The following is a 16357-nucleotide window of genomic DNA, read 5'->3' as shown; positions in this document are numbered from 1 at the left end:
AATGGGAGGCTTTGCACTAAACCCTTGATGGGAGAACATCTTTAATGTTGGAGTCAGTGCCCAGAACATCAGAATTGTCATTCTCATAGAATGGTATCTGAAGAAGTGTGCATGCACACGAAAGCTCATACCAAGAACTAACTTAGTTGGTCTTTAAGGTGCTACTGGAAGGAATTTTTTTATTTTGATCATAGAATTATAGCATTGGTAGGGCCCAGCTCTGCTCAGTGTAGGATCTACAGTGCAGGATGCAAACACAGCATTCCTGAGAGATGGTTGTCCATCCAGCCTCTATGTAAATACATTCAGAGAGGGAGCACCCACCACCTCCTAATATAGTAAACCAGACCTTACTGCTTAGGGAGCTTCTCCTAGTGTTAAAGCAAAATCTGTTTCCCTGTTATTTCCATCCAGGGGCTCCAGCCCAGCTCTGTGGATCAACAGCAAACAAGTTGACTCCATCTTCTGTATGATAGTCCTTATTTGCTCTCATGCCTCCCATCAGTGTTCACTTCCCCTTGCAGGTCTATAATTGTTTATATAGTTTATAAGTCTTCTCAAGAGCGGTGTGTTTGCACTTATTGATGTTTTGCTAGAGTTGCCTTACGGCCTGTAGGGTCTGTGACTTACCTTGGTTGCATTTTGTGTGGTTGCAGAAATATCCTTTGGTAGAGCCAAGCATTGCCAGGGGAAAGAGGAAAGTCCATAGCAGCCACAGTTACCTATCTTGAACTTGAGTAGTTTTTGATTAGGGTTTTGAACCTTTGCAAAAGTTGCACCTTCTGTCTTCCCTGATCCTTTGCTAAGATGCATGGGCTAGCCACCGTTGTCTTTTCAGGGTGAGAGCAGGGTGGGATGAGAGCAGCCGGCCAGAGTGGCTGGGGCAACCCAGTCAAGTGGGAGGGGTATAAGTAACAAAATATTATTCTTAAGGGATTTAGTTAAGATTTTAAACTAAAGTTAAATTGCTAGGAATTACAAAGTATACATAAGTGCTCAAGAAGCCTACTGACTACAAGAGGAAACAGTCTTATTGCCTGACAGTCTAATAAATACGGAAAGTTTATGAAAACCAAATTGGTTACCGGTAGTTAAAAAAAAACTTTGTTTTTATTGGGACTAATGGGTTTGCTTGGTGTATTAAATCCATCTGTCTTTGTTCTTGCAGCTGTCCCATTTCCTCCAAGCCATCGGCTCACAGCAAAGGAAGTGTTTGACAATGATGGAAAGCCCCGTGTGGATATCCTAAAGGCACACCTTATGAAGGAAGGAAGGCTGGAAGAGAGTGTTGCTTTGAGAATAATAACAGAGGGTGCTTCAATTCTCCGCCAGGAAAAAAACTTGCTGGATATAGATGCCCCAGTTACTGGTAGGTACAAATAACAATGGCAAAATAACAGGAATTCTGATGCAATATGATCATAAAACATTTATTGTACATAACACAAAGGACATTAAAAAGGATTCTGATCCCTGTTGTATTGGATGGGAGTAGTTCAGTCCATTGTATATTTCTATTCTTTATGTTAGACTAGCCTTGAGTGGGACAGAAAGACGTTTGCTCTCTAGGTAGGAAAGTGCACAGGAATCGTTTCATTATGGCCCTAGGTCAAGTCACAGAACTGCTCTTCTATGGGGCAACATAACCAGTTTCTTCAAAGGTGCTCCTTAGTTATTTTAGTTAATTAAATTTATATATCACTTCACAAACCCCAAAGGAGCTCCAGAGCAAGTTACAAGACAATAAAATACAGAAACGCAATATAAATAGAGCATCTGTTTGAACAAAACAGGTACAGCTATACTAAAAGTTTTCATCCAAAGATTCACTTAAGAATGTAAAATATCCATCCTCTTCCAGCATGTGCATGAACACCAGAAACAAGGACTCAAAGCCAAACAATTTGTGCTGTCCAAATGCTTGGGAGAATAAAAATGGCAGCTTAAAAAAGCCTTCACAATCTTTTTTCTGACAATAGTGCGCAAGACTGCTTAAGCAGTTCTTTGGGGTAAAAATGAAAAGAAAAAAAATTTGTCGCTGAAGGAGGGCAGTGTTGTGACTTGAAATGCATTCCTCTGCAGCTTTGATATCTTCCCTCTCCATTGTTTCCTGTACTATCACATGTCCTCACTTCCTCTGGCCTGCACCATCTGTAACCTAGTGTGCCGATCACAACCCACCATCCATGTAGAGTGGAATACTAAACGTTACCTATGTGCTGTTTTGTGGGATGCGGGTGGTGCTGTGGGTTAAACCACAGAGCCTAGGGCTTGCCGATCAGAAAGTCGGTGGTTCGAATCCCCATGATGGAGTGAGCTCCGGTTGCTCGGTCCCTGCTCCTGCCAACCTAGCAGTTTGAAAGCACATCACAGTGCAAGTACTGTAGATAAATAGGTACGGCTCCAGCAGGAGGGTAAACGGCGTTTCCGTGTGCTGCTCTGGTTCTCCAGAAGTGGCTTAGTCATGCTGGCCACATGACCTGGAAGCTGTACGCCGGCTCCCTTAGTCAATAAATTAAGATGAGCACTGCAACCCCAGAGTTGTCCGTGACTGGACCTAATGGTCAGGGGTCCCTTTGCCTTTACCTATGCGCTCTTTTACTGGGACTGCAGAAATGGTGTACCTGGTAGACTGAAATACATGACTGGTGGTGTCATTGTTCATTGTGATGAATATTGTGTTCATCTTGCTGGGCAACAAGGTGTTCTGCATGACTTTTGAGAACCAGATGATTGGTGTGTGTGTGTGTGTGTGTGTGTGTGTGTGTGTGTGTGTCTTGAGTGCATGTGGCTGCGTGTATATATGTATAAATAAACATCTTCTTAATGGTTTATGTGGACAAAGGTCACCTGTATCTGCGAAATAAGGAGGTCCACTAAGCAAATGATATTATTTTCATCAAGTCATCAATGCACACAATGTTTTAAAAAGTAAACAGAAGCTGCAGAGGTTGGTCCTTGCCCCAGCAAGTTTTCCATTCACAACTGAACCTGTGCATAGTAATGCCATTCCCCAAATCCAGCAGGCCAGCACACACACTTAAACATCAATCCAAACAGCTGCTGTCACTGAAGATGTATGGAGCCATGTGTGCATGCACAGCTTGGTAGCTCAAAGAGGCAGCAGCACCAGAAAGGTACAGAAAGGTGGGCAGGTGGTGGTGGGTGGGAGGCAGATCAGGCCAGGGCCAGCTTGAGAGAGTGGCCTTCCACTCATCCACCCATCCTGTTGGCAGAAGAAGAGGTCTGTGCTGATGGAGTGACCCAGAGCTGGCTGGCTGCCTGAGCCCACAAAACCATGCACAGTCTAGCTTAAGAGGAGGAGAGGGAGGAGGCATTTGGGTTGCAGCTTTGGTGATTTGCTTCCATGGAAAAAGGAAAATGGTGATTGTCATGAAAGAAGACATTTAATAACAAAAAGAGAGAAAAATGTTAAAAGAAATAACAAATGAGGGAAAAGGAAGAAACAATCACAACAAAACGTTGCCAAGGGAATTAATGAATTGTGCTTGGTTAAAGAACCTGATTTTGCCCTAGGCAGAGAAAACTTTCCCACCCAGTCATTAATTTGCATGAACCGATTTGTGCCTTGATCTTTCTATCTTAATTGTCTTCTTCTTTTGGTTGTGTATCTGAATGGAAATGCATTTGCTTCGTCCACTGCATGCCTTTCAGAGAGCACAGCTCAGTAGATAGTTCTTCTGCAGAAACCCTGTTGAAATGAGGCAGTTTTGTAAAAGTTCAGAGTGTAGCTCCCATTCATTCTAGTGGGATTTATGGGGTGAATTTTCTGTTGGGTGGTGCCCTTCTAGTTTTTAAATCATGGCTCTGGAGTCTATATTTTTCTGTAAACAGATCATTTCTGAGGTTGTAATGAGATACGCATAAAACAATGAAGAAGAGGAGGAGGGGAAAATCCTCAGTAATTCCTAAATAAATAATCTACCCTTACCTTGGATGGCTGTATCGACCCTCCATATGTAGCATATTTCCTTTGAACACCAGCTTCTGGAAGCACCCATGGGAAAGGATGTTGCCTTCAAACCCTGCCTCTCAACTTCCCATAGGCATCTGGTGGGTCACTGTAGGAATCAGCGTACCCAGCTAGATGGGTCATTAGTCTCCATCAGTGCTCTTCTTACGCTCTTCACAGTTGGTTCCTTTGTTTTCCTTTTAAAAGTGGCTGATACCCTTCTAAAAGTGGCAGTAAAACCTGTTGTACGTTAGGAACTTCTACTGATTCAGTTGCAGGGCTGTTCTGTTCTGCCTCTCAGTTTCATCCTCCAACATAATTGCTTACCTGTGTATAGTCAGCGTTTAGGATTGTGCTGATATTGCTTCCTCCCCGTTGTTCATAGAGTGGGTTGGTATGGTCCACAAGAAAGCAATGTTATCCAGTATCCTCTTAGCCATCTCTGTCCATTTCCCCACTACCAATCTCACCTATATTACAGCTTTGTAGATCTGCTATGGATCACATTTGAATATGGTGGTGGTTTCTGGTTCTGTGCCAATGTGCCAGTAGACCAGCTTTTAGCAATGAGACAATGCAGAAGTGGGTGTACGTTGCATTGGTGCAGCCTACTTGGCATTGTCCATGTTTCTGTGGGCAAAGTGGCTCCCTGGTGAAGCCCTTTAGTACAGGCACTTGGAACCAAGTTCTGCTGAAATTAGCAAGACTTGCTTCTTAGGAAATACTGAGTTTAACAAAAGTCTTGTAAGGAGCTATAGTGGAGGAAGCTTTATTGGGGGTGAGAGACTCTTTCAGGAACAGTTTTTAACACCTGCATGCCGTCTGTGTATATCAAGTTAAGCCAGAAGCTCAAAGAGACCTTCAGAAACTGCTTTACATTTCTTATATAAACTGAGCATGTACAAATCTCAGTGCAGGATTTGTGTTATGTTGGTTTCCCTCCCTCCTTCTCTGTGCATTCTAGTTTTAAATTACTTCATTGAATCTTCTGGGGCTCCCTTGGGAAATTATTGCAGTGGCTAATAGACCTTGGTTTCTAAATGTTTCCTGATGTTCAGCTTAAATTTTCCTCTGCTCAATTTCATCCAGTTGCCAGTATCAAAGCGAGCAGATTACAACTGGCTGCTATTGCAATATCGGCAGGGATTTTGCAAGTGATCAATAGCTGCTGTAATAAAGAAATTTCACAAATGAGTTGTACAAAAGCCAATATGACTGCCAAATGAATTGAAATGTTAATATCAGATGTTCAAATGTTGTTGGTGAGGAGACAAAGCAGGCTGAACTCTGAGCAAATGTCCTGAGGGGGGGAAGTAGATTTATACTTCATTGGTTTGAAAACACATATTTGCTCCTTCTCAATTAATAATGGACAGCCTCTCTTCAGCTCTTAAGGATACAAATCACAGGCTCCAATAGATCAGCCTATCTGTATAACATTGTGTGATATAAATATATTAATTGTATTGGGTCTCCTGGATATTACTGAGTGAGAGGAGCATGATGAAGTGGTATACAAATTGTTGAAATGAATAAATATAATGTGATTAAAAGTGAAGGAGCTTGTGACCATGTGTGTGTGTGTGTGTGTGTGTGTGTGTGTGTGTGTGTGTATGACAGACAGAAACATCCAGCAACTTATGTAATCGAGTTTAGTTGCTTCTTAGTGCCATTTTATGTTTTTATCCTCTAAATAGGACATTGCCTCCATTTTAAGAATATCTTCCACAGTGTATATAGGCTTGTGTGTTATCAGATATGGAAAACCACAATATGCAATGCAAATTAAGTAGATTTGCTCCACTGTCATTTGTGTAATTTTATTTTTTCATTAACATTTTTAGACTTTCAGTTTATTTAAACACTTTTGGGGCTGGGTTTAGTGGCAATAATGAGGAACAGAAGTAAATGGAGTGGGAGAAATTCATAGAACAGGGATGGGGAACCAGTGGTGTTCCAGATGTTGTTGGACCACAACTCCCATCATCCCTTTGTATTGGTCATGCTGGCTGGGGCTGATGGGATGTGGAGTGAAACAGACTGAGGGAGCAACAACTTTTGGCAATTTCCCCCCTTGGGATAGGATCCACGACCCTGAATCCTACTCAAAAAATCTTATTCACACCCAAGGCAACAATGCCCAAAGGGCAAGAAATCTGTTTCACTTGCAAGGAAAGGGAAAGGAAGGTTGGAGGGTGGGTAGTAGAAAGTGTGTGTTTTGCAGAGATATGCTGACTATGCACAATGTCAAATGTTGCCACCGTGCTTCTCTGCAGCTCTTTTCTTTGGCACATCGTGATTGATGTGTGGTTTTTGCTGTTTTATTCTAAGCAGCCATCACTAAGCCTTTGAGCATGGTATCCAAGGTGGAGATGAAAATTTTGCATGTTAATTCTTGGGCCCACGCAGGGATTCAAGAGATGAAACTGAGATGACTTGGCTGTCTGAGCTTCATTTCATCCAGGTATGGTACCAACTGGAACAACGGGAAAGTGAGGCAACAGAGTCCCATGAAACTAAGGGAGAGGCCTCAAGCCAGACATCTAAACATAAGCAGGAAGGCATCGCGGTAATGAGTGTTGTACTAATTGAGAAAGTGGGTGATACAAATACTGCTCTTTTGCCAATGAAAGAAGTACTGGAGAGACAGGCACTCTCCTCTAATAATTGCCGTATTTTTTGCTCTATAAGACCTTTTCCCTCCTAAAAAGTAAGGGGAAATCTTATGGAGCAAATGCAGGCGACGCAGCTATCCCAGAAGCCAGAACAGCAAGAGGGATTGCTGCTTTCACTGTGCAGCGATCCCTTTTGCTGTTCTGGCTTCTGGGATTCAGAATATTTTTCTTCTTGTTCTCCTCCAAAAACTAGGTGCATCTTATGGTCTGGTTCGTCTTATAGAGTGAAAAATACGGTAATTGTTTGTTGTTCCTAAATAAGCCAGTCCACTTTGAGAATCCTAGATTTCATACTTCCTCAGTGTCCTCACATCTTGATCTGGAGTCCTAGCAAAGCGGAGCACTCGTGTCCCAGATTTCAGTAAGCCTGCTTTGGTATCTGCCAAATGCTGCCAAATGCTGATGTTTTCTAGTAACATCTGTTTAAAACCATCTCAAAGCCAAGAAAAGATTCAAATCTCTCTCTCTCTCTCTTTCTCTCTCTCTCTCTCATTATAGTAAACAAACCAACAACACCCAAACCTCACCAACAAATTGAAAGTAAATAAATGTTGTTAATATGATTTTACCAAGCCAGAGGGGAAATGTCTAAAGTTCAGAATCTCTATTCAGAAATGAGACTTAGCTGCAACTATGGTAATCCTTATCCAAAATAGCGGAGTAAACCTTTTGTTGATTGGTCTAGATGAGCACTCTGAAAAGTGAATTGCGTGCACACATGCACACACACGCACGCACACACACACACACACACACACACACACACAGACACACATAAAGTCTTGCCAGAAGCCAGCTCTGTTTTCTGTGCCTTTACTCAGGTCATTTTGCTTCTCATTTTTTAGAATTGCAGATGAGTTCTTTTAGGAATTAGCAGCTGGTTAATACTTTGCAAATCCTAGGATAGCACTGGCAGGTGTTGCCTAATCTCTTCTTCACAACTATTCCACCTCTGTAACATGGCCAGCGGGCCTTGATTCCCCCGAAATAGCAAGGAATTAGCAGGACAGATTCTGGCCCCAGATGGAACTGCATTAAATACACTAAAATCGAGGGATGAGAGCACTGCTACATCCATTACATTGTGTTTATGTGTAATATATGCAATATACGCAATATAATAAACACGGTTAAAAACAGCTCAGAAAATAATGGCAAATGAATTGAAATGAAATAAATGGAGAAAAACATGTCAGAGATCTATTCACCCAGCTAGGAAAGCTTGTCGGAACAAAGATGTCTTCAGCTGTTTCCTGAAAGTGTAGATAGTGGGAATTTAATAATAATAGTAATATGCAAACAAGCAGTGAAGTTTAACAATGCAATGCCAACTGAGAATGGAACCTACAGTGTAGCCTATAATTTTCTGAAACATACGAGAGATTTTTGCAGTAGTGGAAAGTATCCCCTAAGATAGGACACTGCAAAGCACTTAATTGGGGCGGGGGGTGCTGAAGTTGGCTTGCCTAAGACCACCTCATGAGAGAGAAATAGAATCCAAGACCTCCTGCTTTGTTCTTCAAACTCTTACCACTATTTTATAGTCATATCCATATGACTTCATTTTTTATTTAGTCTTTGAGGCAAAACACAAGTTGTAAATGTGAGCTATGGATGGTCATAGCCTTTTTACTCATTAAGCTGAGCCGGAAAAGTGTGTCCCACTTGCTGACCAAGCTTCAGCTTGGCCCAAGGAATTTCAGCCCTGTCAGCAGACTGCTTTGCGTCTGCAGGCAAAGGTTGGCACTTTCAATCTTAGTTGCTATCTCAGGTTAATATTCACTCTTTGGAATCCCCTCAATGTGGGACACATGCCAAAGTAACATTTTAATTAACTCAAAAGTGGCATCCAGCCATGAGGTAATAACCTCATCACACAAGACATACTCGAATAAGTAAGTAGAAACTTCAGTTCTTCTAACTCCTTATTACTTGGAAACCCCCACTGAGCACTTCCCTGATAAGAATGGAAGAATGTTTTCTGGAATCTCAGTGCCTGAGGTAGATGATGCTGAATGTGCAGGTGTGTATGCTGTGATTTTAAAAAAATCAACAAATTAAAATGTCTGCTCCAAAGTTTAATGCCCAAAATGAATGTGCCCAATTCTTTTATAAATGCAATCATGCAAATTGCTTTTTTGCATTTTTTCCCCTGGTGGTAAGATAACTTTGATAAGAAAGAAAACAAAACTCAAGAGTATCTGATTAGGAGACACTGTATTTAGTCCCTCTGTAAGGGGAAGAGTTTTGCTAGAGTTGCCTCTGTAGTGCAGATCGTGGTATGGGATGTGACTGTGACAGCAGTGAGGAAGCAGCAGCCCCAATGGGGCTTGACATTAGGGGAGAAAAGGGACATTATCATGATGGCTAGGGTTTCCTTGCCATCGTGAGACCAAAGGGTGAGAAATAAGACAACAGGGATATTAAAGAGCATTTCCCACCCTCTACAGTGCAGTTGGGAGTTATTCAGGTAGCACATGGGTAGGCAAACTCCGGTCTGCAGACGGTCCAGGAATCAGCGTGTTTTTACATGAGTAGAATGTATCATTTTATTTAAAATGCATCTCTGGGTTATTTGTGGGGCATAGGAATTTATTCCTTTTTTTTTCAAAATATAGTCCAGCCCCTCACAAGATCTGAGGGACAGTGGACCGGCCCTCTACTGAAAAAGTTTGCTGACCCCTGAGGTAGCACCTAACCCTCCCATGTACCCTTCCTTGATGATGAGCACATTGACCAGGTCACGTTATTGAAGCCTAGCAATATGTTTGCGCTACCTAATTGACTGTGGCCAGGTGTATTTTTGGTCTTCCCTAGGATGCCATTGCAGGGGGCGGAGGGCAAGGAATTATATCAGTTTGGCTGACTGTTCAGTGGATCCTCTCAAAAGATGAATCGTGGAGGAAGGTCTGGAACCAATAGTCAAGAGATTCCATCATCCTTTTGGGGGCCACACCAGGGTCGTATTCTTGGCAGCAGTGTCTTGAGTGGCAGCTGTTTGAGAAACACCATGTTGCTTTTTACAGAGAGGGTAGATTTGTCCAGAAGGAAGCAGCTCAGAATTGAACTGGGCCACACTGGAAGGGAAGAACGAGAAGGGGCGCGAGTGTTCTTCAACAGCCAAACCAACTTTCTTGATCATAGAATGAATTTAATCTCATTGCTTGCCTGCATGCAAGTTGCAAGTTATGTTAATGAGTGAATAAAAGCTACGGCTTGTTTAATCCTAGCACAGTGTCTGCTTCGTTCTTTCCGTCTGCAATAAGGTGGCAGCTGACTGTCCCAGCCGCATGCAATGATCCAGCTTGGAGAGTGGCGTTGGTGCCTTGGACAGTTGGCTGCAAGAACTTGGGAAAATCCCAGAGCAGCTGTGTTTGGTCTCCAGGGCAAAATGCCACCTGCACCGTCTTTAGCTGGCAAGCAGTCCATGGAAAGCATTAATATATCAGCTCTAGGAAAGCAAGCATTTCCTGATTACTAGCCAGTATATTCTCTGATTATGTACTTCACCCAAATGTGTTTAAGTGTTCTTGAAGCGTAATTGTAAAAACAGGGTTAATATAGTGCTTATTTCTAAACTGCAGTTGTCTTGTTTACAATCTGCTTGAACAAAATTGTTATTACTATTACATGGAATCATTAACATTGGACTTTTGAGTGACATATGTAACAAAGAAGTATGTTCCTATTTTCTGGAGGTCAGTGCTTTGCAGGTATCGTGATCATATACCAGCACATTCCCCCAAAATAAGTCCTAGTTGTATTTGTCTGTTTCATTAAATGGTCTACTAGTTCCTTTCACATCCCTGCCGGAAATGTGGTCTGGAGGTACCACACACTATTTTGGGGGAATTACCACTCCATTGTAGTTTTGAACCAGGTCCTGTATAGTGTCTCTTAGAAGGCATGCACACACTCCAAGAGGCTGCTGATGAGAAAAGTGGAGTTTCAAATAACTTCAAAGGAAAATGGAAATAATAAATAAAGATGTACAGTTGTGAGGAAAAAAAGAATAAAAAGGGTACTTTATAGCATCCCCTCTAATGATGCTAATGTTAATTTCACTGCTGTGGTGGAAATTGTATTTCCTCTGACTTTATCATATTAAGAAAAAACCTCTACAATAAATTGGTTGAGGATTTCTCATTAGGGTAATCTAAGTGTACCACCCTGTTGTATGTTTCTGTGGGCGCAGAGCAATGGAGCTATTCTAAGTCTCTCTCTCATTTCTGCAGCATGAAATCCCAAAAGCATGTTGCTGTCTTTTTACCGCCCCAAAAATTAATACAGCGGTACCTCGGGTTACATACACTTCAGGTTACATACGCTTCAGGTTACAGACTCTGCTAACCCAGATATAGTACCTCGGGTTAAGTACTTTGCTTCAGGATGAGAACAGAAATTGTGTTCCGGCAGCACGGCGGCAGCAGGAGGCCCCATTAGCTAAAGTGGTACTTCAGGTTAAGAACGAACCTCTGGAACGAATTAAGTACTTAACCTGAGATACCACTGTATTCTATTCAGCTGTTAAGGTTGTATCTTTTGGCCTAAGCCTTTGTTGCCTGTAAGAAATAGGTGGCAGATGGAACTGACAGCAGCAGTTTGCTCTGCGTCAGAGAGCGTAGCATCACATGAGGTGATGTCAGAACAGAGGGACTCATCATTTCCATTGCACATGCAGAGCTCATCATAGAGCCTTCTGGATCAATGTGCATTGCTCTGTCAACAAATTCTGTTTAATGTGACGAGGAGGAATTTACGCTGCTAAGGGAAACAGCTGGCTGAGTTACTTTGTTTGGATTTCTGCCTTTATTTTTGGCTTGCTGAGTAGAAGAGCAGGTATCTTGTATCACATCGGTTATGCCATTCCAATGTTTGTGTTAAGTGATTCAGAGAATTAATGGAAGCTAGACATGCATTTAGTATAAGAGACAAATGAGCTGTCAACATGGTCAGAAGGGTGTCTGTACAAGCTGTGAGATAACTCTTGATGGCTGTAAAGGAGCCCAAATTATTATTAATATTATTTTTCTTTAAATGACGACATTATGCAGTTCATATGAAATTGGAAATTGTGGCTTCCCCTAGGATTTGCCGATTAGAAGGTCGGCGGTTCTAATCCCCACGACAGGGTGAGCTCCCATTGCTTGGTTCCAGCTCCTGCCAACCTAGCAGTTCGAAAGTACGTCAAAGTGCAAGTAGATAAATAGGTACCGCTCCAGCGGGAAGGTAAATGGCATTTCTGTGCGCTGCTCTGGTTCACCAGAAGCGGCTTTGTCAGGCTGGCCACATGACCCAGAAGCTGTACGCCGGCTCCCTTGGCCAGTAAAGCGAGATGAGCGCTGCAACCCCAGAGTCGGTCACAACTGGACCTAATTGTCAGGGGTCCCTTTACCTTTTTACTACATGAACTAGGCCCAGAGACACCAAGATCATATCTTGTGCATCCCACAAGGAAATTGGAAGCACCTGCTTCTGTTTGAAACTATTGTTTCCTCATGAAGTTCAAACTTTGGAAACTGTGGTTAATTTAAACTATGCTTTCGGAACAGGTAAGTACAGTGGTGCCTTGGGTTACAAATGCTTCGGGTTTACAAATGCTTCAGGTTACAAACTCTGCTAACCTGGAAGTAGTACCTCGGGTTGAAACAACGTCAGATCCTGGGGTGAATACAGGTCCCCTGCCACCTTGACGATATCGGAGCCAGTCAGGCGGTTGGCGCTGAAAATGGCTTCGTTCATGACATCTGTCCAGAACACTTTATCCTCAAAGACTGTGATGGCAAAAGGATGAGAAGTTTGCTCCAGGATGAGAACGGAAATCACGTGCCAGCAGCGCACCGGCAGCAGAAGGTCCCATTAGCGAAAGCGTGCCTCAGATTAAGAATGGTTTTGGGTTAAGAACGGATCTTCAGAACGAATTAAGTTTGTAACCCGAGGTACCACTGTACTTGAAACCAGTTTGATCCTGGCTGTTTTAATTCCCATCTAAATAAATCACGGTCCCCTGATTTCATGTCATAAGGAACTGTGGTTGTTGTTGTTTCAGAGGAAGCAAAACCTTTACATCTTCTCTTGGGTGCAAAAAAGGAGGGATCTAGAGAACATACAACCCTAAGACTCGCCTTGGCTTGTTCACATACTGGGAAACCATGGTTTCCCATTACATCTCAATAGGTATTGCATATTGCTCAACTGTCCCAATTTAAGCGGGACATTCTAGAATTACAGAAGCCATCCCAGATTCTGATTGGATCACAGAATGTCTCATTTTTGGTCCAGTGCTCTGGTGCAAGTCAGCTGGCTCATGCAAGAGCACTGGAACAAAAAACGCTAGTTTCTTGGTCTTGTGCTTTGCCATAAGTCAGCTGGCTCCTGCGAGATCCCAGGACCAAAGAAACGAGTGTCCTGATTTGGATCACCTTGATGCTGGAGGGTATGGGTTTGCTGTTCTAAATGTAGCCTATGCAATGTTTTAGTTGAACTAGCATTAACATTCTATTATGTCAGTACTGAGCCCACACAGATAGTCAAATTTCCTGGTGATCTCCTTTACTCCAGGGAAGCTTGAGGGTCTATCTGATTCATTCTGTCATGTAGGAGGTAAAGTTTCACTATATATTAGGTGCAAATGTGTGTTAGAATGGTCATAAACTCAGTCAGTACTGTGGTGTTGCACATGCAAGTGGTGTGTTTGGAAATATTCCTTTTTGCCCAGTAAGAGATGGAACATATTATACAAGCCTGGATGTTTTTTTTTTAAAACGGGATTTAGTTCTTGAGCACACATGGAGGAAATGACAGGCTTTAATTTGCCATTGCACCATTAACAGTATTATTTTGCTGTGTGACATCAATGATTCCGTCAGACAGTTCAGAAATCATCATTTGCCTTCTTACCGCAGCAAAAATCACCATTAGCTTTAATTGGAAAAAGAAGGATGTCCTGTTAATCTCAAATTGCTTACTTCAGAAATGCAGTAAGATTAACAAACTTGATCAGTGTCAGAGAAAGTAGATAAATAGATAATAGGCTTGGTGATAAATGGAGCATTTTCATAAGGTACAGAATTCTGTACGGAATTCAGAATATTTAATAACCTTACAAAAATAATTGTTTTGACTGTGTGTTTTAAAAGATTAACCGTTTGGACTAAACCTGGCTTTATATTCATTTGTGGAAATATAATTAACTTAATGAATATGATGAATTCAGTATAATGAAATATAATGAATTTTGCCAAAAGGGAGGTTGCTAAAAGGGGCTCTTTTCTTTTTACAAATATATACTAGTAAAATAAATAAATTTAAAAGGTAGGCTATATAAACAGTGGTCACATTAATTATCACATGGGAGGGATCCCAGTTTTGTCTGATGTGTTACAACTAGTCCATAAGTTTTTTATTCTATATCATAAGCATCCTCCAGCAGTTCAGTGGTGGAACTATTCTCAGAATTTGATCCTGAGAAGGAGACAGATCCTTGTACAAAAACTGTCTTTGAAGAAACCTCCGTTTTATAATTGGGCTGCCAGGGGTTGAGAGGGACAACAACACTGCAGAATGTTATTAAGCAGAATAATACCTTGTGTTGAATATATTCTTATTCCTAGGAGAGTTCAAAATGATAAGCTGGTTATAAAATTTACCTCTGTTCCTGCATAATTCTCTGCAGAAGAATCATAAAGCCAAGGGTAAATGCGAAGATACTTAGAATCCGTTTAGCAGTGGCATCAAGGCTCCTTTTGCAAAGTAAATGTTCTGGGTCACCACGGCCTCCATCTGAACAAAAGGTTGCCTGTACTTGCATATGAAATGAAAGCAGGAGCCAAGAGAATGCAGTACTTAGCGTGGCAGTTGCCATATTGGTGAGCAAATACATAACTGAACCAGGATCTTCAGCTTTCACAGCTTGAGCTCTTCACAATATGGCTACAATATTCTAGTTCGTGAAGTCAGCTGCTGAATGATTGCATCGCTAAGAGCAGATTTGGTTGATTTTTATTTAGTGCATTCACATTTCACCTTTTCCTCCAAGGTGCTCAAGGTGGGCTACATGATTCTCCCACTCACTTAATCCCAACAACAATCCTATAAAATAGGCTGAGGGGCTCAAGGTCCTCATCCAACACTTGAATCACTTCACCACCAATAGCTCTAGCACCAAAGGCAGCTTCTGAACAGTCACTGCAAGCTTGAAAGCAGAAACTGATCTGAATGCTTCAGCCACGTAACGGATATCATTATCACGAACACCGTTAAGATCATAGCGCAGCAAATAAAACATAGCACAAATACTCATTGATGATCCTAGTGTATACTGAAATTATTCATTCCAAATCTGGAAAGGGAAGGAATTAAATTATATATATATAATATGCTTTTAAATGTGTTTTCAAAAGCATGAGGTGTGCAAATAACAAATATATCTGGACTTTTCTTTCCTTGACTGAAGGTTTCCCAGCCTTTGCAATCTTTAGTAAGTGTATTTTCAACAACTTCAAAATCATGAAGGCTACAAACATAGGGTTAAGCCTGGTGTTTTTCATACTCGAGAGTAGACCCATGTGTTGTATCCAACGTTAGTCATACAGTAGACCCATTGAAATTAGTTGGCATGACTAATGTAAGTGTAGTAATCTCATTGGGTCTTCTCAGAGTAGAACTTAATTCAATGTAGCCCATTGAAATAATAGACTTAAATTAATTTCAGCGGGTCTACTCTGATTCAGCTGGATATCACTCATAAAATATGAGGGGTTTTTCCCATGGATCTGACAAGAGTATGCTATCTGTAATGTATTCTCTTAAGAGATAATTTGCCTACTGCTATTTTAGAGGATTTGAAACAGTGGTTTATGGGAGACTCCACTCTCTCTCCTCCCCCTCCTTTTTTTTTTTTTTTTTTTTTTTTTGCTACAAGGATTGCTCTCCAGGTACATACTGCTTGTACATTCAAAGCCTAGTGCATGGTGTTTATGGAAAGAAATGTCAGATTCTTTAGTCATAATAAAAGAAAGAGAATTCTTAAGACAGTCAGTGCCATGGAGGTTGCTGTTTTCCTCTTTTATGTCTTCAGAATGACTGGGAACGGTTGTATTGACAAGAGATTGTCCTAGCAGGAGGCAAACCTGTTAACTGGTTGGAAGAAAGAGATTAAAAAGTAAAGGATTAGTATCTCCTCGAAGACAAGTGTGCACATACCTTAAGTTCATCACTTTAAAAAGGAGAATGTTGAGACTAAAGTTTATTTCTGTGCACCATGTCCACCATGTATAGACGGAGGTCTGGTTTTCACAACATAGCAAGTCAATCTTCCGAGACCACACAAATGTTTGGGCTGCCAGGGAGGAGCTTGTGGCCACTTTGTCCTCCCCCCTTGTTGTTTTGACTGCCACACTGTTCTGAGTGTGTCATCTGAACTGGGACTTGTGTCTAAACTCTCTCCTCACTAACCACAAGCTGCAGACAAGGTGTATCCCTTGCTCATGATTAACAGAGAAAGAGCTCAGCCTGGGTTCAGACAGCACACTAAACCAAACTTAGCTCAGTGCAGCACCAAAGGTAAAAAAAAAGGCCAAGGAGGAGCACAGCAGCTACAATCTCTTCTCCAGAAACCTGTACATTCAGTTTGGTTTACTGTATCACGTGATCCAGGTCAGATTGTTTCATAGAGGAGAGGAGAGTTCTGGGATGCCTTCATGAGACT

At 41.7% G+C, this 16357-nt stretch overlaps 1 protein-coding gene and 1 long non-coding RNA gene across 7 annotated transcripts in view; both read left to right on the top strand.

Annotated features, from left to right (window-relative positions):
• PPP3CA (protein phosphatase 3 catalytic subunit alpha) overlaps positions 1 to 16357 on the top strand; it is a 189697-nt gene that overhangs the window by 87613 nt on the left and 85727 nt on the right. For all 6 annotated transcript variants that reach the window (XM_083459240.1, XM_083459238.1, XM_083459236.1 and 3 more), the window contains exon 2: positions 1169 to 1369. In XM_083459240.1, coding sequence (XP_083315366.1) covers positions 1169 to 1369 — 201 coding nt within the window. The remainder of the gene's footprint in view (positions 1 to 1168; positions 1370 to 16357) is intronic.
• On the top strand, positions 6166 to 9877 carry LOC310686191. Its single transcript, XR_014515757.1, has 2 exons — positions 6166 to 6437; positions 9675 to 9877. It is a non-coding gene; the product is annotated as an uncharacterized lncRNA (long non-coding RNA).

The sequence above is a fragment of the Podarcis liolepis genome (genome assembly GCF_965112155.1).
Source record: "Podarcis liolepis genome assembly, chromosome: 9".
NCBI classification, from domain to species: Eukaryota; Metazoa; Chordata; class Lepidosauria; order Squamata; family Lacertidae; genus Podarcis; species Podarcis liolepis.
Note: the sequence above shows the minus strand (reverse complement) of the source record. Positions and strands in the feature narration are given on the sequence as shown.